The sequence below is a fragment of the Aulonocara sp. 'chitande type north' Nkhata Bay genome, linkage group LG23 (genome assembly GCF_057382095.1).
Source record: "Aulonocara sp. 'chitande type north' Nkhata Bay isolate Kocher_YH1m ecotype deep benthic linkage group LG23, A_spYH_male_GT1.1, whole genome shotgun sequence".
NCBI classification, from domain to species: domain Eukaryota; kingdom Metazoa; phylum Chordata; class Actinopteri; order Cichliformes; family Cichlidae; genus Aulonocara; species Aulonocara sp. 'chitande type north' Nkhata Bay.
This window is the reverse complement of record NC_141365.1, coordinates 5,219,217-5,246,582: the sequence shown is the minus strand read 5'-3', so window position 1 is coordinate 5,246,582 and position 27,366 is coordinate 5,219,217. Positions and strand designations below refer to the sequence as shown.

The window sequence follows — 27,366 nt, the reverse complement described above, 5'->3', positions numbered from 1 at the left end:
CACCCTTCAAAGCAGAGAACAGCTAAGCGCTAGACAAAAGCCAGAAAAATGTGGGAATATTTGTTTGATTTTTACATGCTGCATTCCCGCTGTCGTTATTATTCATATTCCTCCCCAGGGAGGCTTGTTTGAAAAAATGGGACTGAAGCAGCCCCCCCTCCCCGTAATGTCACCGTCTCACTCTTAGACTCACAAACACCCACGCGCACACTTGTTTGGAGTCTTATTGGGGAAGTACAGCCAGGCTGCGTCTCCCTCCCATCCCTCCTGCTCCTCCTCACTTTCTTCATCTCCCTCCCTCCCATTTTCCCCCCTTCACTCTTTCTCCCCAAAACAGGGTGATCCAGCTCGTCTCCTCTCTCCGTCACGCGGGTAATCAGCCTCTGCTATTTCATTTGCCTCAGTAATGAAAGCAATCCCAGTGCTTTTCACTGCAGCGCAGCCCAAATAATGAGGACTGCCTCACCCCTCCTCAGCCACACCTCACCCCTAGTTCTCACCCTCTCCCTCCCAACCCTGCTGTTAATGGATGAAGGAAAGCAAATGTGTGTGCGTGTGTGTTTGAGTATGTGAAGCACGCAATCTTGCCAAGTCCTTTGTGCCTCTTTTCTCCTGCTGCAAAGGAGCCTATTGTATACAATTTCATCAGCAATGCTCTTAATCAGAATATTTTGGAAGGTTTTTCCCGCCTACATTAGTGGTTCCTAACCTTTATTACACATGACTAACATCAACGTGTTAGAACTACTCACAGGATGCACATCTAAGCTGTAAGCAGTTATTCTGCTATTTCCCATTCCCCAGTAGCTTTTCCAAAGGAGGTAAATTGCAAACAAACAAAGAAAATTATTTCATAATAAGAAAATCAAAATGAGTAAGAAATTAAAAAAATGAGATTTTTATTGTTTCCAAATCTTCTACATTTCCTCCCCAAGTCAGGAACCACTAATTGTGATTAAAAATGTACAAGACAACCCTTTAAAAACACTGATTTGATTACAGGGTAATGCAGAGGTTATAGAGTGCAACCTAACATCTTTCGCGCCTTTTTTAAATTTTCATTTTTATAGCCTTAAGAAACAATGATTGAAATTAATTTTCCTTTCGAATGTGTCTGGTAGAAACCATCCCTTTCCTAACAGGAGTTTTAAACCACACAGTCAGTGCTGTTACCAGACAGCAGCAATGAGACTCCATCCCATTTTGCAAACATCTAATTCATCTTCAAGAGGGCCTCTGGAACCAGCTTCCAGTTTGGATTCGGGAGACAGACACCATCTCTACTTTTAAGATTGGACTTAAAACTTTCCTTTTTGCTAAAGCATATAGTTAGGGCTGGACCAGGTGACCCTCAATCCTCCCTTAGTTATGCTGCAATAGGTGTAGGCTGCCGGGGGATTCCCATGATGCATTGAGTATTTCTTCTTCAGTCACCTTTCTCACTCACTATGTGTTAATAGACCTCTCTGCATTGAATCATAATTAATCTCTGTCTCTCTTCCACATCTTGTCTTTTATCCTGTCTTCCTTCTCTCACCCCAACCGGTCGTGGCAGATAGCCCCGCCCCTCCCTGAGCCTGGTTCTTCCTGTTAAAAGGGAGTTTTTGCTTCCCACTGTTGCCAAAGTGCTTGCTCATAGGGGGTCATATGATTGTTGGGTTTTTCTCTGTATGTATTAATGTAGGGTCTACCTTACAATATAAAGCGCCTTGAGGCGACTGTTGTTGTGATTTGGCGCTGTATAAATAAAATTGAATTTAATTGAATTGAACTGAATCTTCTACTAACAGCATGTAATGACTATGCCAGACAAAAATTGTGCAATATTCAATCAAATGTGATTTAATATAGCCAGTGTTCTTAATAATCCCAATTTGTTTTGGCTTTCAATATTTGATTCGCATCTCTTTCTTCATATGAACCTTCTCCTCAGTTTCTGGGCTTATCTTATCTTTAAGTTAGTCAAAGACGAGACCAGCTTTTATAAACCCAGTATTGTCTTTCAAATGCAAGAAACAAGAGATAAAAGGTCAGTGAGCTCAAGGCAAATACAACACAGCTTCTCTTCGCTTATGAAGGAAAATCAACAACGTAACTCTGTCAAGCAAATCAATAGAAAACTGTACGGAACTGACTGGATGGAAATAAGCAAGACTTTATGTAGAAAAGCTTTTGTAATATAACTGCTGCTGGTAAAAACCTTTTACACTTGAAAATAGCATACTTGCAACATGGATTTTTCAATGTTTACAAAAGGGTTTCCCAAGCCTGAGGATGAAGAAGGAATCTAATCTGATACAGTAAAACTCAACTGACTGATTCTAGCAGAAATATGAAAAATCAGCACAATGGCTGCAAGGTTTTCACCTAACAACAGCAATATTTTACCAGTGTCGATGAGGTGTTAATGTGGAACAGCAATAATTTAATCTCAGTCTCCTGCTGGTCTTCGGTACATTCAGAATACACACTTTCTCCTCTTCGGAGCTCTGCAAACATCCACTGGAAAGAAATGCAATGAAATGAACGTTTTTTTTGTCCTTAAGTCAGCCTCGTTTGGATGAGAGAGAAAAGGTGCCTCAAGTTCAGGTACTGCATTTCACGTGAATCAGTCCCCAAGATGTTTCAGCTTGGCACGGGTACACAGCAGTGGTAGGTAAGATAAGCTCCTCATGTGTTGAATCATCAAAAGTCTTCCAGTCAAAATAGAGGAGAACGCTTTCACTCCACTGGGTAGATCCAGTCAAACATTCATGTTTGAAGTGTCTGATCACTGAAAGGGCGCTCCAGGGCGGTCAGAGTGTCTGCACCAGCACTGGGAATAGCAAGGACAGGTGCTCAGCGCCTCTGATCGGGAGTTTGTGTGTGGTGTAAAAGTGGATGAGCTCTGGGATGGTGTCAAAGGGCGGGCTGTTCTGTCCCAGCACGTACTTGCCATCTTTACACTGGGTGAACTTCATGTGCATGAAACCTTGACAGCTCCTGTGAGAGTGAAAGCAGAACCGTAGATTGAGGACGGACATAAAAAGGAGAAAGAGCAAAAAAAAGAAGAGGGATGACATTAAATGTAGGGCACATAAAACACCATTCAGGCTTCCACACATTTTGTCACGTAATGACGGTGAAAGTGACAGGCCAGATTTATGCTCACGCCTTTTTTTCTTTCGCTTTGAGGACACAATTTTAACCAACATTTAACACCATGTCACAAATTAGGAAGGAAGTGACATTATGATGGATGGATAAGCGGTGTTTTAACACATGGTAGAGAAACACAAAGTCAGAGGGAGAGCGAGAAAGATGAATGCTCCAGACTGTGAAAGTGGCTCCGCTCACAGGACCACACCTCCCCTTTAAAATCGGTGCAGCGCGACAGGACTTCCCCTTTAAGAGCCAGCCAGCCAGCCATGATGTATGTCTAATTATAGAAGCGGAGGGAAAGACAAGGGCTGAAACCGGTCACCATAATTATCATTGTTCAAGTAAACCAAATTAAATTTTGAAGAGCAGTGAAACCAAAAGCACTCACTGCAACTATAAACAGCCAAACAACCGGCAGTATGTAACGTCCCACTGGCTTCCTGAGCACCAGAGCCAGACGCTTCATCATGTCAGAGCTCAGAGTTGACAGCGTGTTTCCATCCAGTCCTGTATGTTTGGGGATTCTTTGTACTAAATGGTAGATTACAACCTACCAGTTCTTGTGCATATTACATGTTGGTTTAAACCTAGCAGGCCTGCCTACTTCAGTGCTGACTCACTTTGACACGGCTTCCTCCTGTCTCCATTAAAACATCCTTAATCAGTCACTGCTTCTATTGTTCACATTTCTGTGTAATCTTAGAATAGCGTAGGTGGGGTTCACATTTTCCAAGGACAGATAAGAGCAATGGCCGAAAATAAACCCACCCCAAAACATACAGATAATGCATTTTTTGATCAAATGTAGGTAGTACTGCTTGTTATTACACAAAGAATCTTTCTGAAGGTTCTATTGTTGGTATTAAATTAAAAAAAAAAAAAAAAAGCCTACCAATCAGCCAAAACACCCTGATAAAGATTAAACTGATACATCTTCATAGAAGGACAGTTTTCTCCCTTATTTCAATAGTTTAGTCTTATTTCAGTAGCTTAGTCTACCTTTTCTAGCTATGGTACTGGCACAAGATCAGCCAGTTTAGTTAAACCACTGCACTAGATGGTAAAACCCAAAGGATTATGAAGATACACATACCTGAGTTGGGCTTTTACAGATTTTAAGGGTTCAAATTAGTATTAGGAGAAAAAAAAACCAGACTCTGGGGGTCACAACAACAAGTTATAAATCTCTGTAAAATCAAACATGCAGATTCATCCATTGTGGTAACCCTTTTGGGAATAAGGTGGCATCTGAAAGCACTTTATCTTTTTTTTTTAATCTTTAAAGTCAGTTCTTCTTAACAAAGCTTTTTTTTGTATTCATCAGGTTGCTTGTCTTTTTGGTGTCTTTTAGTGATGTATGTCAGTAGATCTCAGGATCATATTGCTTTAGCTGGACCCTGAAGGTTGACTTCAGTGAAGGCCAGCTTCTTTATGGTTCAAAGAGTTTCTGGATATATGACTTCTCCTGCACATTTTCCAGCTGTTGAACCATTACCAGTACTGACCTTGTTGCTGGAGAAAAATGTGCGTGTGTGTGTCACATCCATCTTCTCATGTAAATGAGTAATGCATGAGCTTGTTTATATGTCAGCACAACACGGTGACACACTGTGCCTCCCTCTCCCCTCACGCTCCTCTTCCCTCTCTCCTCTCTCTGCCTAATTTCCTTCTTGTGTGTCCCACAGAAGGTAATTCATATTCATTAGTGATTATGTGGAGGATGATGTGTGCACTGAAGTGTGCTCTACCTGGCTGATTACCACTTAGAAGGCCCGCTGGGGCCGTGAAGGAAGGCCACAGAGAGAACCCAAGGTTGGTGTGAGGACAGACCGCTGATGGGAGAATGGTGGTGAGGCCAGGACAATGGATCATGCTAGTAATTACAAGGGAGAGATTTGACCAGATAAGCAGTATTGTGCCCTGCAAATGAGTATCGGGAGGAGAATCAGTGTGGCAGTGATCTTAAGTGGAGGTGATGGTAAAGGGAAGGGAGGGGGAGAGAAGGGGGAGAGACAGATGGAGCGGTGTGGGAGACTGCAATATAATATCAGTAGCTCAGGTGGTGACACACACATACTTTCCACACACTCCTCCTACCACACTTGGCAAGAAAAAAAGAGAAAGATGCAATTAAACTGTATAGCTGTTCATCTGAAAGGGTGCTCAGGTGTTATGCTGCCTGTTGTTGCGTGTGCATGCATGCGTGTGTTTCTTACCGAAGAGAGAGGGAGTAGTCCGAGCGGTTGGCCTGACTGTTCCTCACCAAGTAGCTACACTCTTTACACAGTGTAAGCAGCGACTCTGCTTCCGAACGTGACAGTGAGCCGTGGTACCATCTGAGCAAACGCATAAAGACATGACAAGGCATGAGGGGAAAAAAGCCAAAACCAATAAACAAAAAAAGGGTCAGTTTTACACCTTTGGGAACAGATGTTGACATGTGTTATAAAAATATATTGTAAGATTGACCCCGGTACGTGCAGCAGCAGTCTTTGGTACAATGTGGACCCGAGAGTAAAGTTTTTCCTTCTTTCTTCATTTTTTTTTTTTATTATTACAAAAAATGTAATGATGACAAACTCAGAGCACCACACATTTTACTTTCCTAGCTCTAAAATGTCAACAAGCCAGGATGCCTGCTAGCAGGTTGTGGGATCACACAAATTAAATCCATCCTCAGTGGGACACAGATATCTGAAGCAAAGTTCGCTGCAATTCATCCAACAGCTGAGCACTTAAAACTGCAAATGCCAAACCCATCAGTTCTTTCTCTTGGCTAGCATGAATGTCCAGACAGAATTTTATTGCAGTGCATCACTCACTGCTGAAAACCTTCAGTGTGAACATAAGCGTTGGACAGACTGATAGTGCAAAGTGCAAAGAATCTTTGGAGTGTCATTAAAAGGATATTGCAATATCCATTTCTATAACGATGAGCTTTTATTAGGAGATGTCTGAGCAAGGGGTGCTGTATGTTACAGACTGACAGAGATGCTGTTTTCTCGCGGAGGAAACCACAAAGCTCAAAACAGCCTCTAAGAGATCATCAGGGAGTAATGGAGCGTAATAATCAACACCATCCTCATGTGAATGTGTACAAAGGTTCAGGCTTGTGAGAGCAACCCAGAGTGTTGCATGTGTGTTTGAATGTGTATCTGTGCTTAAGGGGTGCGTGTGCTTGGATTTCATTAGTAAAACGACCCTTAATGTGCGCAGAAACAGCACATAAATTACACCAATGATGTCTGAAATTAAGACTAAAGTAAATGTGTGTTTTTAATGTTCTGACTTAATTAGCTCTCGTTCTAACCTTACTCAGTCCTGTAAGGTCTGATGAGTGCTGCTTAGCCGAAACACATAATCGTTTCACTTTAATGTGCCCAAGCCCTTAATAGATCAAAGCAGTGCAATCAGACAAGCTTTGGCTTTTTTTATTTTATTTTTTTCGTGGGACCTACAATCCCCCAATTTCAAAACCACTTTTATAGGGATGCCTTAGGTATGCGCATAGCAGCAAAGCATATATGTTTGTAGACTTTTCTTGTTAATTTACAACACATGAATCTGCGTTATGAAGCACCTGGTTTGATTCTACATCTGAACATCCAACTCTTCAATGTACTTGGAGTGATCTGTGTTTGAACACTGAATCATTCACTGCATTGCCCGTACAGTTTGATGCCTGTAGAAATGTCTTTATCCTGTGTTACAGTGAATGTAAATGAAGTGACAGCATCTAGGGCACTCAGTCATTTCCTGTCAGAAGTAACTGAACATCAGAGCATGCAGGCCTCTTAATCTGATTAAAACCTGACTAGTATGGCCCATACTGATAAACAGAAACTGATGATGCTGACTTTCTATGGGTTTCAAAAAAGACAGCATACATACACCTGCTTTTCCAGAGGCAGAGTAGGGTCCACTCTCTCCCCCACCATTGTGAGGCCTTCGTGGGGCATTCGAAACTTCATTCCCCCTCCCGCCAGCGGACTGGATCTGGGCCCCAGGGGACGCAACCGCTCTGTTGGCGATGAGGAGCGATCCCACTCTGTATTATCAAACTGCACTGTTGGCAGGCGGGGACAGAAAGAGTGAGTCATGTTATTTACACAGCAATATTATCAAAAGGGATTAAGCCTCTCAGCCAGACTAGGGTAAACATCAGACATCGGGCTACTGCAAAGCTGCGCATGCGGCATAGGCCTCATGGGTGGGTCACACTACAGGACAGCACGTCGGGGTCCAACAGTGACAAAACTATCAGCAGTATTATCACAATTACCACGATCGGTGGGTTTGTAAGATTAGGGGGGCAGCGGAATGCAGGAATTTAGCGTCTTCTCTGCTTCCTTCTCGCACATGTCTTTGTTTGCAGTAGACAATGCAGATTACTCGATGTTGACTGTACCAATACTACTTTGGAGCAAATTACAGAGACTGAAGTGTTATTTACCCCTTTTCTGCCTGAATTTTGTGAAATTGAACCTAGTGAACTTGTAATTAAACATTAAGTGCACCACAGCACTACTAAGTACCCTGACATGAACACAGCCGACATCCTCGTTTATGGGGAGCTTTTCATGCATGGTTGATGCACGAGGGGAAATGCGGTAAGAAGGGAGTGCTTACATCCCCCAACACCACATCCAACAGTTACAACAGGCAGGGACAGACGCAGGTGCTGCAGATGCAGGCCGCTGGTGGCTCAGAGTGGAGGCAGAGCAGATGCAGGACAACAGCTTGGGTCATATAGGTCAGGGCGACTGCATGTTTCAGTGCTTGGGTTGAAGAAGGAAAGTAGGGGAAGGGGGCTGTTGGTGTTCAGGGTGAGAGGTCACCTTGTTCTTTGGTGGGGTGCTCCTCCTCCAGCTGACCCACAGGGGCAGGCCAAGGCAACTCCGCCAACTCCCTCATTTCTAATAAAAGGCGGGAGCAGGGAGGAGGCAAGAGAAAAAGGAGTGAGAAAACAACAGATGGGTTTAAGCAAAGTTAAGCATGAAAAAACAGACAAGTGAGGAAAATGGTGATGATTAAGGAGTGAAAGTGAACTTGGGTGCAAGATTTTAGAGTGAAGAGAAGTGAGAAGTCGACGTGACAAAGAAAAAAAGAAAGAAAAGAAAGAGGAAGCTGAGAGTAGGAGAGAAGACGTGTCAAATGAGAGATATGTAGTGCCATTCAGCGCAGTTAACTAAACCTAGGCAGAAGGGGAGAAGTGATATACTGTACCTTCTCTCTCCTCTTTCTCCACACACGTGAACAAACATAGCGTAGTGTTTCACAGCCAATATTTAAAGTAATTTATTGTGGAAGAGAAGACTAAAGAAAGCAAAGAAAATGAAACAGAGAGAGCAGGAGATGTCAGGCGTGGGTTATTTATCTCTATAAGTTCATCTTAAGAAACTGTCCCTTAGCATTAGATGTAATGAAAACAAGGATTTCATATGCAAGACAACCCACAGCGCAGCGTGACAGAGAAACTGTGACGCGTGGGGACGAAACATGCTCCATTTACCGTCGTACCTACAGCGAAAAAGCTACTGAAGGTGCACTCCGAGGCAGATCTGAAAATAGCTCATTATATACCATGGCAGGCGACCATCTAATGTAACAGTCATTACCGCAGCCTTACACACACAGACACACAAGGAGACACACGTACATTATGCATCTTTCCAGCTTCACACTGTGCATTCAGCTCCTGCTCACCGCAAAAACGGATTACAAAACAAATAAAAGGGAAAGAGGGGTGACATCTTAATGAGCCGACAAATCCAAAGACCCCCTAGGCCCACGACATCAAAGGCCATTTGAATGGGCGTTTGGAAAGAGACCCGGGCTGTACATACATGCCTCTCTCCCTCCCTGGTTAATTATTGAACAGGCAGACATACTCCGCCACTTTCTCTGGCTCTCGGTGAATTATTGATGCATGGCGCAGTACAATGGCCCCATCTGGAGCGGGCCGCACCTCCGCTCAAGCCAGGATTAAAGTGTGGCCTGGCACCCCTCAATGGGAGACACGCATGCAAACACAGGTCCACACGCACACATGCACACATTTAACCTGAAACCCCGAAAACGCTGCCACTGCAACACTCTGCTGCCTGTCAGCTCACCTCCACATCACATTTCACACCTCTAATTCTCAAGTAAAACTGAGAGGGATGTGTGGAACGAGAGGAAGGTTTAACATCAGAAGCACACAAAAGCAAGTGAAGGGTAACAAGAAGAGAGAAAGAGAAATTGGAGACAGCTGAGACAATTTATTAGAGATCAAAAATGTGCTCAGCCATCTGAGTTAGAGATAACCTCAGCTAGTGGCGTGTTACAGGAGGAGAAAAGTCCATCAAGCTTCCTCATTTTTACTCCTATTGTTTGTCTGGTATTCTTGAATCTTAATTGCGCTCGCTCATCAAAAAACTGACTTAAAAATTTAATAATTCTTGAAAGACTGAAGTGGTTCAGCTGTTTATCCCGTCTCACATCATTTGTAGATTTTTGCTTTAATAGAAAAACGACTCATCTTTAACTGAATCCGACTGAATATTTTTAACAACACACTGGTTTCAAGGTGTTTTACTTAATTTATTTATTGATCGCACAACTTCTATTTAGACACCTCATGTTACTGCACTAGCCTTGATTATCACCAAGAACAAGCCTGAGAGTACGAAACCTTCAAAAACTGGCGAAATATTCGTAGTCAGACAAATACAAACACCAGACAAGTAAGATGCTGGGAAATCTGCAAAAAGTTAACACTGACTTACTAATATTGGGGGGGGGGGCATTATTTATGTAGGGCGTGAAAAGTACTGGGGGAAAAATAAAGCGACTGAATCAGCAGCAACAACAGTCGGGGAACCCTTACTGCTCCTTAAATATCAGGTTACATTCACGTATTAAATAATAACTGCTCAGAAAGTAACTGAAACTGTCAGACAGAAGACAGATTTTGTGACTGTGTAACTTGTGCTGTGACCTTTGCACACATGCTACAAAGACTACAACAGCCCATCTGTAACAGGGAGGGCTGCACCCGTATATCAAAGGTGGTATTTTGTGGTAGAGCATCAAACACTTCATGAGGACACGATATGAGACTCACTTAATTTATTGAAGGGCTGTAATACAAGAGCTTTGATGGACATCTTTTTTTTAGTTTTTTTTTTAGTTTAAAGAAACAAAAGAAAAAAACAGGTTATCTTTGCGATCCAAATGCATTTCTCTTCTGGAAAAGACTGAGCAGAAGCATTACAGCACAAACCACAGAGCTCCTCCATTTAATAACAAAAGACTGAATCCCAAGCAAGCACACACACACAGACACACACACACTTATTCAAATTCACACACTCACAGCATGTCACTGATTTACTACCAGGGAACATCTGTTTTCCATTCACTCCTAATGGAACCTGTGGGTCTGTCATCCACAGAAAGTTCATCGATACAAAACAATGAGAATAATGGTTTACAGACAAATGGGCGCCCACATCAATAAACAAAGGCAATCTTTTTCATTTGTAAAGTAAATAATGTCTATGCAAAAAAAAGAGTGTTTTTTTAATCCATTTTTAACCCAGATAATGAAGCAGGTAACAGCCATTTGTGGCCTGCCAAGATCTCCTGTTGCCGAAAATACCTGCTGACAATTACCAGAAATGATCTGAGGGGGAGGGAAATGAGAGTAGGTTTGACTCTGCGTGTTGCACAGAGGACACATCTCCTCATGTGATGGATAAGTAACTTTTCAAGTGCACCAGCTGTTTTCTGTGTCCTCATAATTAAGGGAGAGCAGACAAAGACAATATAACAGCATCATTAGGTCCAGTAATGAAGACAGCTGTTTTTCCAAATACCTCTGGCATCACAGCGTGTCTCTACACACAAAGACCTTCTGCTGGACACAAAGACGCCAGTAAGATTTATAATTATCACCTTATACCAGAAAAATGTATATTCAAACAAGTTCCCTTTCTATAACAACTCCTTACCCATCAGTTCTTTCTTCATTTTACAGACCTACATTATATCCATGTCCCTCTGGATTTATAGTGCTCTCCGTCTTTTTTTTTCTCCATGCTGAGCATTCCTCCTTCTTCATCACTACTCCTTCACCCGTTTCCCCCTTTAACTGGGACATTGTCTTTCTTTTCAGGCTACCTTGATCGTCTCTTTTCTTGCCCTACTCTACTTCTGTTATCTCTCGTACAGGCCAGTGAAGAAGAGACACAAATGAAATGTCTTTTCATTAATGCCAGTCAAGGTTTAGGCTGAAGGAGGGAAAAGGGAAAGACGGAAGGCGGGCAGAGTCTATTGTGTGAGTAAATTGATGAAGAGACTGGTCAGATGCCCCCAGGGCCTGCTTAGAGATACAGAGAGCAGCATCAATCCAGAAATGGAAATCTCATTTGCTGTTTCCTTTTTTCCCCTCACACACACACACAAACACACACACAGGTTACTGTATAGACACACACACAAACAAACATGCAGACACACACGCGCATGTTCAGGGTAGCCTGGGAACCTTGCCTTGTCAGAGTACATGCATCAAGATAAAGCCTATACGCACACCCCATTTGTCATGGTGTCTTTGCAAGCTTTGCACAAAAAAGCATCTACTTTGGTAATCATGAACACTTTAAACCGCCCTTCAGCATCTGGCTTACGGTGCCATTTAGTGAAGAGAAGGATTTGAACTATTCATCTGTATATTTTCTTGGACAACCTGCAAAGCAATTGCCTGCAGATAAAAGGTCATACAGCTGTGATCAAAAGTTTTCATACACATTTACATTTGAAAAACGAGGACTGGATGCACAGGTTTGAGCTAATTCTTTTCCTAATCCACACATGTTCAAAAGTATACATACAGGCTCAAATATACACAAACACAATCACTTAAATCTGTTAACAAGTTATACTCGTTCTACAATGTTTACCTTGACAAGGCCATGGCTTATTAACATCATTAATAACATCATCATTGACTACAACTGGTAGTTTCTCTTAAGCAGGATATGCTTGTGAGGGCTCATTGGATTGGCCAATGCTCAGAACAATGGCAAAGTTCAAGGAACTCAGTGAAGATCTAAGAAGGAAAATTTTAAGATGAGATTTCTAGGATCGGTTAGGATGTTTAGCAACACACCAGAAACCACCAAGGTTCAACCCCGATGAACTGGAAAGTGTTGGAACACCGGCGGTCACTGTCCACACTGACGTCTGTTGCACATCACCATGGACTGAGAAAGTACTGACCAAGAAAAAGGCCCTGCCCTAAGACGGACACCCCCTAGCTTAACTTAAATTTGAAGCTACTCACATATTCAAGCCAAAAGCCTTCTGGAGGAAAGTTTTATGATTAAATGAGAAAAAAAAAACAGAGCTATTTGTCTACAATAACAAAATGTTTGCAGTAGTAAAGTAGAAGCTTTCAAACCTAAAAGCACTATAACAACAATCATGCATGGTGGTGGTACCATCATATTCTGGGGCTTGGACATAACTGTGTGTTCCAATAGTAAAATGATACCAAACAAACATTTTTTAATGAATAAAGTAGGCTAACATAAACAATCCAGACAGACCTTCCCAAAGCCCCAACCTGAACCCTATTAAAAAATTGTGGATTATTTTTCAAAGCATGGTCCGTACCAGGAAACCAGCCAATTTAAATGAACTCTTCCATTTCTGCCAAGAAGAATAATTAAATATTCAGCTAGAATCACGCACACTGTTGTCTTTATCTTTAACCTCCTAGGACCTGGGCCCTATTTCAGGAAGCCGGTTTAGTGCAAAGTCTGACTAAGTATACCCTGAGTTAACGAAAACTCTGGTTTTTCGGTTTCACAAAGCGAGTTCAGCTGAAGCCTGAGTGAGTCACTATGACGACACACTCTGTGAAGCTAACCTGCCCCCTAGCAGGTTTACTACAACTAACCCTGACTGTCCCCGCCTCTTTGTCGGAAACCTGACAGTAGGAAGTGTCAGACATGGCGTGTCCCTTCCTTGAAGAGCCAGTAGATCTTGAAGCCCAAATACTCCGCAGAGCTCTCCGCCGGGAGAGAGTGATCAGAGCGCGTATGGACATTTTATCATTACCTGATGATTTCCTGTGCGAACGTTACCGTTTCTCAGCACAATCAATAAGTTATTTGAATAACATCCTCAGGCCATATATTGCGCATGTGACACATCGCGGACATGCTCTCAGTTCATTACATATTCTTTGTACCGCACTCCGTTTCTTTGCAAACGGGAGCTTTCTGTACAATATTGGTGACGCTGAGCACGTTTCCAAGGCTACCGTCTGTCGGGCAGTCAGGAATGTTACAGTAGCACTGAAACGTCTCCTGTACTCGTTTGTGGTGTTCCCCGGTCACAGACCCACAAGATTTATCAAAGAGGGATGCCACAAAATTGCAGGTATCAGGATGAACAAAACTTAATTCATGATGTAGTGATACTTGAACTACTACTTAAATTTTACATTTATTCTCACGGTTCCCAGGCGTGATTGGCTGTATAGATGGCACTCACAGGGCTAATCAGGGCTTTATGTATCCTCGTGCGCGCGCTTAACTTGGGGTTAAAGCAACTCCACGTTGATTGAACTAATTGTTATCAGCCTTTCTGAAACCGAATATTCCGAGTTGGACAGTTCGGGGTTACTCAACCCTGAGTATCGTTTTTCACTCTGAGTTTTCTAAACCGGCTTCCTGAAATAGGGCCCTGGTGTCCAAATATGTGGGCATCACATTTGGGGTTGTCTAGACCAAAATACTAAATTTTGCTCTATAAGGGCCTGATGTCCACTTACGAGGACATTATGCTGCCAATGTTCTATCAAAATTTAAAACGAATGTCCTCATATGTGGATCTCATTTTTCTCAGAAACAAAAATCTGGTAAAAAAGAAAAAAAAATCTGGTAATTCTTTGTTTTTACATTCATCAAGCAATTCTCCGCTAGCACAACCTACTTTTTAAATGCATCAGTACTAAGAGCTAAATCCTAGCAGCACCATGATAACATGCTTACAGAAATAATACTGCTAGAGTAATCCATCGCTGCACATAAAACACAAACCAAAGCATATCAAAATTCTGACCTGATGATGTATGAAAAGTTAACGAATCATCAAAACAGTTTGGGAAATGCGAAAGTATAAACCAAAATTCACAGCAATCACCTAGTTATCAAAACATTTGACTAAAAAAACCCAAAAATGCTAATTGCACAATGGAAATGGAAGAAGAGCCATCAAAAGTCAAACATAAAAGTCACCAGTATGAATCTGCTGCTCCGGTGAGTAATACCTTGCCACAATGCAGGGTTTTTAAACTATGGTACATTTACCAGTGCTATACTTGCACAGGCTGCAAAATCCCTACTGCAACAGAAGTGGAAATTTCACCTTCTTTTTAGCCTGAAATAAGCTAATTTATGTATATTTAATGCACTGTATTTAAAAAGAAAAATGCACTATAGATTCATAACTATTTCACTTTAATGTATTTTTGTGCTGCAAGACTTATTCTGAAGCTAGACCCAAATAAGCCCTGAATTCACCACCACCTTGCTTTTAGGATGCAAAATATTCATAATGAGCAGCTTCTGTGTATGGGGAGGTGCAGTCCTTTGGTGGTGCCTAATGAGCAGCTGCACAGGAACAAGTGGAGGATAAGTGCTTTGCTCAATGGCACCATAATAGTAATCACTAGGGGTGGCAATGTTATTCATTCAGCTTCCCTTTTCCAGATTTCCAGCTGATTTGTGCCTCTCTCAACATGTGCCCACTCTTTCAGACTTCACACAGCCATCACTGGCATCACATGGCTCAAAGCTATTGTCGTGGACTATAAAATACAAAAACATGAAATACCTTATACGCCCACTCATCTGTTCATTAAGTGTGGCCATCGGAGAACTAATAAGACTGTGCCTTTCATTAGCTCACTAATAATGCTGAATGGCTGCAGGGCCAATCTCTCACTGCTGGACTGTCTATTAACTTCCAGGAATTAATGACTGCTGTAATTTGAGCTGGATGGTAGTAACTAGTGACAGCTTTCTAACGTTGCAATTAAAACCCACTGGGCTGAGAGAGGCCTGTCATGTCCGACTCCTCGGGCACTGACAGGCTCAACCTCACAGCACTGGCTGATATGGACCTGGCAACCAACGGAAAATAAGTACAATGCTTTGGAGGCAAGCTTATTTTTGATAATATATGAAATACAGCTACAGCGTTCAATATTCATCCATGTGATTACATGTAACCACGGATAAGCTGTGAAAATCACAATCAGAGAAGCTTTCGCATGAATGCAGTGCAGACAGATCCACACACAATATGCAACAGCAATCCTCCCAACTCCCCCACAGCCACACACTCATCTGTGCCAACAGCACGCAACACCCTTGAATTAGGTGCATGGTGATAATCAGAGCTGGGAAACCTAGTAGAAACTCTATTTTATGTGTGTGTGTATATTTGTGCATGTGAGTGGGTGATGATGTAGGGATGCTGGCAGATAGCATCCCCCTCCCCGCTGCCCCCTTCAGCAGGTTATCTGAGTGAGTATGTCACATCCGCAGGGACGAAGGGCTGAGGGGACAGCCCTGTCACGGCTGCTGTGTATGTGTGAGCCTGCGTTAGTGGATGACTGATTGCACCCTGCTACAATGGTCCTGACTCTCCTTCCTCCACACCTCGCCATAGCTCCCGACCATTAATACCCCTCCCCGCCCCTCCCCGCAGAGGCACTGGGACTCCAAAAAACATCCAGTGAGGTGCCACCAAACATACCATAACCTTGGATGTCCCTTTCTATTACGCTCCAGCTAGCATTCTCTCCGTTTTCATCTCTCTTTGGATCTTTCTTACTCTCTTACCTAGTTCTCGTGTCATTTTTTCCCCTTCTTTACATCCCTCTATTTCTCTGACCTCCCCATCTCTCCCCATCCTTGCAAGTGGGCCATGCCTAGCAACGCTGAGAGGGCCTGGGAATATGGATTAAAGTGAGAATGGAAAATACTGTTTGTGTGTTTACACTTCAGTGCTTTGCTGTGCTCAGACAGACAGCACGCCAGCTCAGAGTGCTGACTCCAAATGGAAAAAACAAGGGGTCAGACGACTCGCGCTGCACAAGCGTTTTCCTCCACTGCGTTCTCTAATGGTGCTGTAAGCGCTCCTCTGCAGGAGTGCACGGTGTATGTGGCAACAGGAAGAAAAGCTGAAGAGGAAGTAAATGACAGATAAAGCAGGAATAAATGCTAAGTAGGTGAAAAGTGATATTAGCTTTTAAATGAACTGCCATGCACCTCTTTGAAATCACTCTCAAATAGGTTACCGTGTCTTTTCATTGCTCCTCTGCGTAGCGCGATTTGGGCATGAACACAGTGTGCATGGATATGATTCTGAAAGTGTGTATGTGTCTGACAATGGTGTACTGACCATGACTCTCCTATTAGCACTAGATCAGTCACGCACATGTAGGCATGTAATTAACTGAGAAGAGGGGGATGGGGTGGTGGGCATACACACCAGGGAAAGAGAAGGGAGGAGAGTGGTATTGGAGGGGAGTGAGGACAAGGCAAGTTGATTTATTATCCCATCACCTTGACCTTGGTGACTTGGAGATGCAGCTCAATTAGACTGGCTTGGCCTGGCAATGCCTTGCACTGATCCACTCCTAAATCATCTATCAGTCCTACTGTGTTTCGCTTTACCCCTCAGTCTCTTTCATTCCCAGTTCATTCTTTCCCTCCAACTTGACTCCTTATATGGAACATAACGAGATGTGAGACATGAACTACACAGCTTTAGCAAATGGGAAAAATGACACGCTATGTCAATTTTTAAAGACATACTGTAGCTAATATGACAATGTTGATCTTTATCCGTCTCTTCTTGACAACTATTCCTTTTCCCCCCATACGGACACAGAAGAAACCATTATTGGTTTTAATGATCACTTCATAGATTAAGTCCACGGTCAGCCACATGTGTGACAGCAAGAAATCAATATTCACCAGAAAGCATTTAAACATTAAAAGAGAGGCTTTTCGTCATTTGAAATGAGAGTGAAAGTCAGAGCCCTCGCTATTTCCAGGGAAAAAGGGTTGGAGATGTAATGACTGGGTGGGGTTGAGGGGGTGTAATAACTATATTAAAGGTCAAGAGAGTTAGACGATTATTTCGCCATGTAGTATCAGCAGTAGGGGTTGTCTGTGTGCTCCTAGGAGTGCTCTGACCTTTAAAAACAGAACATTTGAATCCTGATTTTAACCATCTTGACATATTCTACAGATTCTTTTTTTTTTTAAAAAAGCTAAAACTAAATTTGAAAAACTAAACATGCCTCATGGATCAGACTAACATCACACCATCTGGTTTCAAGAACTCTCGTCTGATAGGCATTCACAGGTTTACTCCGAGGTACTTTTAACAGAATAGAGAACTGCCAATATGTGGGCACTTTTCTTTGCAAATAACCTGTTATTATGTGAGACTGCATTGACTAAAGCAGTTTCACACATTCACTGCAACCCCAAACCTTTCTATATATATATTACCTGATGGAGTGCCGATGAGAATGCAAATGTTCAAATGCCCCCGTGTGAGAATAACACGTGTAATTGTCCAGTAAAATAATAGTGAGTGAGTGGGCATCATGCGTCCTGCATGCTCTATCCAGGCAACAGCCTCATTTAAATTAAACAGGACATTATCAGCAGTGAGCAGCGCCTCTGAAGTGAATCATGTCCTGTTTTGTGTGACATGTGAAAAAGGAAAACTTTCATCTGTTTCTCTTAACACTGACTGAAGGGAAATGGTGTGATTCACCGCTTCTTCATAAATTACTACCTAATTAGGCAGTATAACTATAAAACAAAGCGCAGTTCAGAGTCTCCATTGCTTACATTTTGTGGGAAATGCATTAAATAACCTATAATCTGGAAAATATTGACAAAGGTTTAAAAAAGCACTACAGTTAGTTTTCTAACTACCTGCAAAAGCTTTAGAGATGTTGTCCTTTTTCCATTCCCAGGGTTGGTCATATTCATCAGCCGGTCTCTCGTCATCTTGCGGCAGTCTGCTGCTCTCCTTGCCCTCTTCTTGAGCTTCTCCATACACCAAACCCAGACACTGGCCTCGGATGTCTTCATAGGGGGTGTCATAGAGCTGCAGCCCTCCACGCGCCTGTCCTCCTCCTGGGTTACGCTGCAGCTCTGTCACGTCAGATCCAAAAGAACACAAGTTCATACATCGCCACGAACATATACATGCAAAAATATGTCTGTTGCATCGCGTTTAACCAGTCTGAAAGAAAACAGCTAACATTACAAAATATTATCTGACACAGATGACGTTCCCCTATGCTAATATTATTCTGAGCTAAAAAATTTAAACGAAGCCTGTTGAGCTCTGCCTCGACTAGAATTAGGGGAAAGAGACAAATTATGTTTGCACAGCTTGCTGTGAGCTCAGAATCTCATATGGGGGGGCTTAATGATGCCTTGGGGTAGATGCTGAGCAGCAACACAGTAGACAGCCCACCACCCCTCCTCTTGTCCAACCTGAATCCCAGTAGCAATCTTGCACAGCTCAACACAGCATCCGCAATTCCCTGTTAACATTTTCATTACCTTCTCTGCGGGTTTTCAACCAACAAATGCTACTTGGCACCTGCAACTGTTATGTGGAGTCAAACGTGGCCATGAGATAAAAGGCTTTAAGGTTATTGACGCAACCAAGAGGTGAAAATCTGATTTCCAAATGCATCAGTGAGAGCCTCTATGCTGCAGCAATACCAATCAGCAATGGCTTTTTATATGTAGACCTCAGAAATGTGCCCGCTTTAAAAAAACAAAGTAGTGTTAGTAGTGAAAATGAGAGGAAAAAATAGAAGAGCAGACATTTCTGTGCACACATCTGGTTGTTTTGTAAGGAAGAGTAGATGGAAAGGTTTGCTTTCGAAAGGCAGAGAAAAACTTTAACCTTCACACAGCAAGATACAGTTATTGGGCGGTCTTGTAATCACCATGGTGACCAAGTGGTGGGCCCCTCGGGAAAGACCCAGAGGTAATGGAGATGAGGGTGGAGGGCAAATCGTAAAAGAGAAGGAGCAAGGCAGAGAAGCGAGGGAAAGGGGAGGAGAGGATGTGGTGGAGCCGTAGGAAAAGGAAGGGGAAAGGGAAGCAATGAGGAAACAAGAGGAGGACGCGAGAGAAAGGCAAGGAAGGGCGGAGGGAGGATTGGGGTCTGTCAGTGTTTGATGTTAAGTCATTGAGACAGAAGCACAGCGGGGCTGTATGCTGCTCTACCTGCGCTGGGAACCCGTGGTGCCGTGGCAGCCTGGAGATGGAAAAGATGAAGGTCGGGAGATAAAAACCGACATTAAGGAAATAAAATGATAAATTCACAGAAAACACGATGGAGAAAAACACAAGCAGGGGGTGGGGTGGCGGGAGTAAGAAAACAGCAATTTGACAGAGTGACAGACACTGGAGATAGAAGGGAATGACGACAGGAAGTCTGCTGAGTGTTTAGGCATGCAGACGTGTTGGGAGACCAATCTTTTATCCCCACGAGCACAATTTAAGAATCACGACGAAGCTGCTTAAGAAGAGTAAGCATTAAAGATCTTTACTACTAAAAAGTACCGTTTTCAGGACAGTCTTTGTGTGAGATCATTAAAATTCTGATTGCGCACCTGATTTTGCTGCTTTGCTGTTCTTTAGCGGGAAACAGCAGATTTAGACAGACAGAGGGACAGACAAAAGCAGGCAGACAGACAGCCCAGGAGTGACAGACTCAATGCAATGTCAGTGAAAGAAATTTTACAATGGCCTCCCAAATGCTGCGCCATCACCACTGCACATCTTATCTCTCCAATAGCTCCATCCAGCTGAACCACAAAACAATTTCTCCAGCATTTCTTGGTTTAGGCGAAGGAAGGGATGCACCATGCACTTATCCATGATATTATGAATTTCACGTGACGACTAAAAGGGCAGCACAAGTGACGGCGGAGAAAGGACAGGGCACAAAATTCGGTAACGGACAGATTAGAGTGACAGCCAATGACTCCCCTCAGGGCCGGGGAGAGCCCTTGAGATGAAGTGAGATAGAGAAATGGAGAGAGAGGAGGGGGCAGGCTTTCACACTAAATGACTAGGACAGATGAGGGGGAGAGAGGGGCTAAAGGGGCAGACAGAGATGTTATAGAAGGAGAGACAAATGGAAAACGATAGATGTGAGCTAGACGATGTGGGAGAAAATAATCACAGAGGTGGGGAGGGGTTCAAGACTGTATCGTGGCTAGACTCTTTAAAGGGACTTTTCGTGAGGCTGAGAACTGACACAGCTGGCTGCTAAAATACTCTGGGATGGTCTGTTACAAGGCTCAAGGTGGTGAATAAATGTAGCAATTAAATAACATATTATACGATATTTATACTGAACTACAGAGAAAAGGATTGTTATATTGGTCTTCTGGTTTTGTTCAGTAAAGGGAGAGCTGACAAATTACATATCGGTGATTTTGTTACTTGCATTTACATGTAAGAGCTGCGTATATTAAGAATGACAATTTTACTTTTATAGCAACTTTAAAACCAGTGTTTGCAAAGTGCAGCAATGTGAACGAGAAAGAGTAACAAAAATGAGAGAAAATTTAAAAAAGGGAAAGTTAAAGCAACATTATGTTATAGAAACAATCATGCAAGAATAAAAACTTCACAAGTCTATAAAAATGTGCTTCAGGAAGTAAAACGGCACTTATTCCACAAGCTTTATACTTTGGGCGCCTCCAAGCTGGAGGGCACAGTCTTGACTATGAATGACCCGAGGGCTGAGAAGCAGCTCGATGGAGGTAATGGTTTGGCTGTGTAGCTTGGAAACAGACCAAGAAATACTTTAAAAATTATCATAAAATCTTTCTAATCAGGATGTTTAGTAAGCCACAGATGAACCCAGCATCCCTGTACAACAGACAGTTACAGTGGTTCACTGGTTCAGTTATATTTGTATTTTTCATAGCAGGTTTCTGCGTTCTGGACGAGGTTTCTGGCACCAAAGTGCAAAACAACAAAGCTTTATTCAAGCAGCCATCACTCACATGAACGAGTCATCCTACAGGCTGTCCTACATGACGTTGTGCAAATTTGGTATTATTATTTATTTCTTAGTATTTTGTATTATGTCTGTACTTGTACTCAAAATGTGCATGTGAAGATGGATGACGTACTACTGCAGACCAAATCTACCTCTGGGTACAAATAAAGTAACCTGAACCTAAAATGTACAAGGAGCTAATGAAGAGAAGATACCATTAAGGTGACGTAATGCCATCTGCTAAAATCAGTAACACATCCAGCTGTTGTATTCTGAAGCTGCAGGAAAGAGGGTGACATTTAGATGAAAAAGGCCAAGGATGAGAAAAAAAATTAAAACCTGTGGCAAAACTGGGACTGGTTAGATTAGGGTGTTAAGGGCCCCCTGACCTGTTATGACCCTTTGGGCCTCATAGGGCTCCATATAGCCGTTGTTTTCACAGGGAACAGGTCGAAGATCTGGGTCTGGTCGGTGGTTCAGTCGAGCATCAAATGGGTCCGAATAATCTGTGTCTCCAGCCAACGGAGCGGACGGCACCACCTAAAGGACAAAACAAACTTCCTCATGAAAGAGAAGATTTACACAACTTTAACTTGACCCTCTGGAAAGAAAATGCTGACTCAGTATAATGAGTCACATTTTCAAAAGGAGCTACAAGTCCAGCGACAGGCTATAATTAGTTGGACTTTTATCCATCATTTCTGGAGTTGCACATCAAACGAGCCAATCCTAGAAAACAAGAGTTTTTTGGATAATTGGGAATCACAGTCTCCATGTTAATGCCAAAAAAGTAAGGAGTGCTGCACAGAAAGATCCCCACTCAATGGCATGCTAAATAGGTGTTTGCTCACAAACAAATACACATGTACGGCATTACCGTGTATACTATATTTAGCAGCTAATCAAGGCAGTTAACTCTTGAATCCCTTGAAGGAAACATACTGCATCTTTCTTGTCACATTAAATGAATAAACAACACAGTGAGAAATCATCCTATCTTAGCACGACCCAGTTTTTGGCTGAAGGTAGAGAAGAGGAGATTAAAGAGGGAAATGTCCAGTTGGTGGCATTTGTTCTTTCTTACAAGCACAGGAGGAAAACAGTTGTAATCTGGCACAGTGACAGCTACATAGGAAAGCATATGGTCGCACATGCATCTACAAACCCATGCGCACGCACAATGTTCTTTGTCTGTCACTCTCTGACAAAGGAAATCACTGTAGCGAGACTTGCTGGCCAATTTCAAGATAAACACATACACGCCCTGGTAAAATTACATCCTAATCCCATGTTGATTCTGTAACAGGTTATCTATCAATGCACAGGAATCTGCAATGTTAATTAGAGTGCGGATGTTCCCACAGACCATGGGAAATTAATGAGAACAGAAGAAGAGTGGGGCAGAGAGGGGAGCTATTGACTTCAGTTAAGACTGCTACTTCAAGCCACTTCAGGACATTTGCACTTGTAGCATTTTCCATGAGTGGAGTCATAGATTTAACTGCAGTGATGAAAAGCCGGAAATATTCCATAACTTATTCAACATATGTTGCCGAGTTGATGTGTACACCATACTGCTGTAAGATTTTTATTTTTTTCTTCAGTCGTTCTGTTAACATCTGCCTTTTTTTTGTAATTCTCAGTAGCTTTTCTACAGCACAATATGCAGCGCACGCAGCCAAGAGAGCAATACAGTCCTGATGACCCAAACAGCGCCAAAGAATAAATTTCAGCTCCCTTTGGCCCTTGACATATCACCATACACCATACAGTATATGGTTCCTAACATCTGCTCATGTGGAGGTCTCTCTCAGCTTGCAAAACCAAACCACATCTATTATTTATAGGACATAAACTCAGGGGACTGTGACCCTCTCTGATTCAATGGTCCGCTCAAGCCATCAATAATTCTTTCTTCAATCTAAGGTAGTAAAGATTATGTGTTGCATAGGACATATCATGATTTATGTAAACAACACATATTTCAGACACAAATTAAAGTCACTTGCTTATGGAGTCTGATCAATAAAACTGTCACAATGATGAAAATGGGATGAGAGAAGTGGGAGAGTTTCTTTCCTTCGCTAGCCTTCCGGTCATCCCTCTAGTTCTCAAGAGATAGGCCACATAAAAAGCTTGTCATCGCCTACATTTTTCCTTATATAGGTACAAAGAGAAACTCACGGGCTCTTGCTGATCCTCTAAAGAGATGGTGCTAAGTAGGATCTTGGTGCGTCCCAGTTCCTGTGAGTCCACTTTGATCAGTCTGTGTTTAGGAGACTTCACGTCCACACTGGATGACTTCATGGGAGACCCATAGACAGGTGTTGCAGGTTCAGAAGTTCCAGACTCTCCCCTGGATCTATTTTCTGAGTCCTCATAGGGATCTTCAAAATCGAGGTCTCTCTGGAGCCGATAGGCTTTGAGGATCTCGCTCTCTGTGTAGTCTGGTGTTGGAGGCTGTGGAGGCACCTTCTTGCCAAAGCTCAGATAGTCTTTTAACCACTTGGCCATTTCCACTCCAAATATGCCAGTGTGTGGTGAAGGGAGAGCAGGAGGCTGGAGGAGATAGACATGGACAGATAAAGGGTTATTGCTTTACCTTTTTTTCTTGTAAGGCTTTGTGAGCTATGTGCTGGATTTGCTTTGTGAGATTTTGTGCTTTTCTAAATGTGACAGGTCAATGATTAAAAATTAAATCTTTCAATTATAAAAAAAAAAAAACCCCGCGACGATAATAATCCACAGGTCCTGCTTCACTAACAATATTTGTGTAGGATTATCTCCCCCTGATCACAGAGCCACGATTTCGGTGCTTTTACATGCATTCGTGTGACATTAAACTACACCGACAGCTGGGCTTTACGCACTCCTTTTGTTTTACGCAGTGAGCAATAACGTCTGGCATCTGGACTTTGCCCAAGGCTGCAATTACATTTCACACCCCAGCAATAAAAGGCGACTCTAACGCGGTGATACAAAAGTAAAAGCAAAGTGTGGAAGAGAATATTAGAAATAGACGAGGAGTTAAATAAATATAAGTTGTTTTAAATTCTAACGATTTCACTTTTTGGAATTTGAGGAACACAAATTAATAAGTTCAGTTTTGACCCAGTCTTATTTCAGAAAGCCGAAGATACGCGGATTTCCCTAAACTTCCCCTCAAAAGCAATGACCAAAACACTGAATTTAAACGCCAGAGCGAGCGCTGCGCTCCGAAAGCACATTCACTCACCCAGCCAATTCAGTCCTTCAGCCACTTTGGATGCTTAATTCCGCGTTTTTCCATCTCGATGACAACAAAACGACACCGACAAGTGTCAAAACCTTCTACTTCCACTTTTTATTCCACAAAAGCACAAGAAAAAAACCAAAACAAACAGTATCCTTTCTAACACAAGAGCCCTGAAATCCAGCAGAGTTCCTCCAACGACTGGCGGAAAATGCGCGAGTGACGAGACCGACTACAGCTCCGAGAGAAACTCAACCGAGCGATTAAAGGGGAGGTGCTTCATTCCCTGTGGAATATCATCCTACTCCCTTTCGCAGTCAGCCGACCGTTCATTCATTGAAATATCTGCACATCGCACATGCTTCAACAATAGCTGCATCCTCTTAAAGCGGTGCACGAGGAGCACAAATCAAAAACTGAATCTAGGAGCTGAAATAAAGAAAAAACAAAAAAAAACACCTCGCACGAATGTCATCCAAACTTGTGCATTATTTATTCGCATGACATCATTGGACAATTTTAATGTTTCAGCGTCAGTCTAGGTAAGTTAAATGATTTTGCCTTTAACAACTGGGAACTTCAAACGCACTAATAGTACTGAAAATGTCATCTGCTTCCCACGCAGTTGACAACATGATCAGGGTTGTAGGGACCAAACAAAAGAAAGCCCTACCACACAAACAAGATGCCAAAAGGCATCAAGTCCCATCCACTCTGAGGAAAAACTTAAGGATGTTTGTGTTTCATCTTCTCTTTTCAATCCTTACTGACCTCTCTGAATGTGTTTCATCCTCTCACAAACGTCACATCATCCACTGCACAGGCAGGAAAATTGGATTGTGTGCAACAGCGGTTAAGGACCATCTAAGTCTGTTAAAAGACCGTAAATGCCTCTTTCTTTATGAGCTCACTTTCTCCCAGGGGTGAGAGAGAAAGGATGAGGTCAGCAAGCTAGAATCCACCCCCACCACACTATCAGCACAGCCATCAACATTATCCCATCTAGCTTTTTACATCTCCGCCATTGTGCCTCCACCAGTGTTTACCAAGTACTGGCTCCATACCTAAAGAGGGTCAAGAGATCAAAAACATGGCTCCAGGTGTTTCTGAAAAAAATCTGAGTGCACTTTATTAGTGTGAATGCAAATCTTTGTGGGCCCTGCAGCTCAATTTAAATCAATTATAGCAGTGAAGCAGTAAATGTGAAGAAGGGATTCAATTTCACTAGCCACTAAATGCCTGCCATTATTCTTATTGGGGAAAAGAAAGTTTCCAGAGTTGAAAACAAAGTCTCATTGTGAGGTTTAAGTAGTCTGAGAATCAGTCGTTATCATATGGGCATTGTGCTAAAGATTTTATCTTATAGGAATTAGATCCATATATTTATTAACAAAAATATGCCGTCCCCACAAAATCATGTTATCAAATTACCTACAATCTTTTCTCCCAGATGACAACGGAAAAAAGCCATCTTTTGGTTGTCATTATTTCCTGGAGCTTTACTAGCTCCCGATATCTCTTCCCCTGCCCTTTCTTTTCCACCTTTGAATTTTTATCTCCTCTCATATCTTTCACTGTAGCTGTAATATCTCTTCTCTTCCCCCTCCCCTTAGTCACACCTTCCCCTTTTTTCATCTGCACAATCCCTTCAATCCAACACCTCCTCTAACCCCCTAGCGAGTACCATATTGAGGACACATCTAATTTTTTATTTCCATCCCGACCAGGGTGAAAGCCAGAACTCAAAGACAGAGACTAAGCAGTAGATGGAACAATCAGAGATGAACAGACATGCAAGCTGTCAGAGTGAGCAAGAGGAGGACACATGGAGAGCACAGAGGGGAGAAAAACTGAAATGGAAAATTTGGATCTCTCACCGACATGAAATCAGAGACAGTCAGACTGACAGGCACACAATCAGACAGGTAAATAGTGACTGCAGTTTTTTCCATGCAAAATAACCGCAGTTACATAACAGAAAAAGAAGCTCTGTATTTTTCTTTTCATAGAATTAATAAGGCTGCCTCATTATAACGGGCTAAATATAGAGGTGACATTTCCTCTGAACTCCAAGCTTCACTCAGATTTTGGCTTCAATGTGCTATCATTTATGAAATTTGACAAACACAAACATACTACAGGTTTCACACATACACAGTGATGCACACATATATCAAAGCCTTGAGTTTAATCTTAATGTCAGCATAAGCGTTTGCCTTGACAAAAGGAGATAGTGAGGGGGGTGCAAAGCAGACCTGTAGAAGCAGCGGATTTCCATAGCTTCATCTGCCTTGCATCGACTGCCCTCATTTGGTGGTTGGTGTGCATTGCATTCCATGTGCTCTTTAATAAGCATGAGCACACCAGTGTCCCACTTTAACCACAGTTAACTTACTTGTCAGTTACTTGCAGTTATGACAAAGAACAGAGCAACTGCAAACAAAAAAACAAAAATAAACCGCAGAGGCAGTAAAGCGAATCAGCCTAGTAAAACACACACTAGTCTTTACGTGGCACCTGTAATACAGTAACATTAAGGTAAATTCTATTTTCCCTCACCTCACTCTTTCTTATTACATAAAGGTGTTTGCTTCCGGGGTCGGGCCCTCCAGTGTTGCCATTGGTGAGGTTTACTTTCTGTGATTGGCTAAAATTTTCTAAACTGTGGAACTTTCCCACCGCTACCACTACCCGCAGAAAACAGCGACAAAACAACAAATCATATATGACGTAATACCTCGATAATGTCACCATCACCCTATGAAACGCCTGTGCTCGTCACTGCTTCTCTACGCTTCTTGAAACCACAACTTTTAGAACAAGTCTGCCTTTGGCTGGCTGTGCTGCACGCGACAGAACAA

The 27,366-nt window shown here is 42.5% G+C and overlaps 1 protein-coding gene across 6 annotated transcripts; it reads right to left on the bottom strand.

Moving 5' to 3' along the window:
* Positions 1 to 323: 323 nt before the first annotated feature.
* On the bottom strand, positions 324 to 27,366 carry shdb (Src homology 2 domain containing transforming protein D, b). Of its 6 annotated transcripts, XM_086282375.1 has the most exons (9): positions 27,065 to 27,207; positions 26,761 to 26,938; positions 23,458 to 23,832; positions 21,663 to 21,813; positions 18,165 to 18,386; positions 7,980 to 8,057; positions 7,033 to 7,207; positions 5,358 to 5,477; positions 324 to 2,982 (listed from the first exon to the last, which is right to left on the bottom strand). In XM_086282375.1, the coding sequence occupies exons 3-9, from the start codon at positions 23,785 to 23,787 to the stop codon at positions 2,796 to 2,798; spliced, it is 1,263 nt and encodes a 420-aa protein (XP_086138501.1). In that variant the 5' UTR covers positions 23,788 to 23,832; positions 26,761 to 26,938; positions 27,065 to 27,207; the 3' UTR covers positions 324 to 2,795. The 6 variants fall into 6 exon arrangements, with proteins under 6 accessions (XP_086138501.1, XP_086138502.1, XP_086138499.1 ...); XM_086282376.1 differs by lacking the exons at positions 26,761 to 26,938; positions 27,065 to 27,207 and adding an exon at positions 27,243 to 27,366; XM_086282373.1 differs by lacking the exon at positions 26,761 to 26,938 and having other exon boundaries at positions 27,065 to 27,212.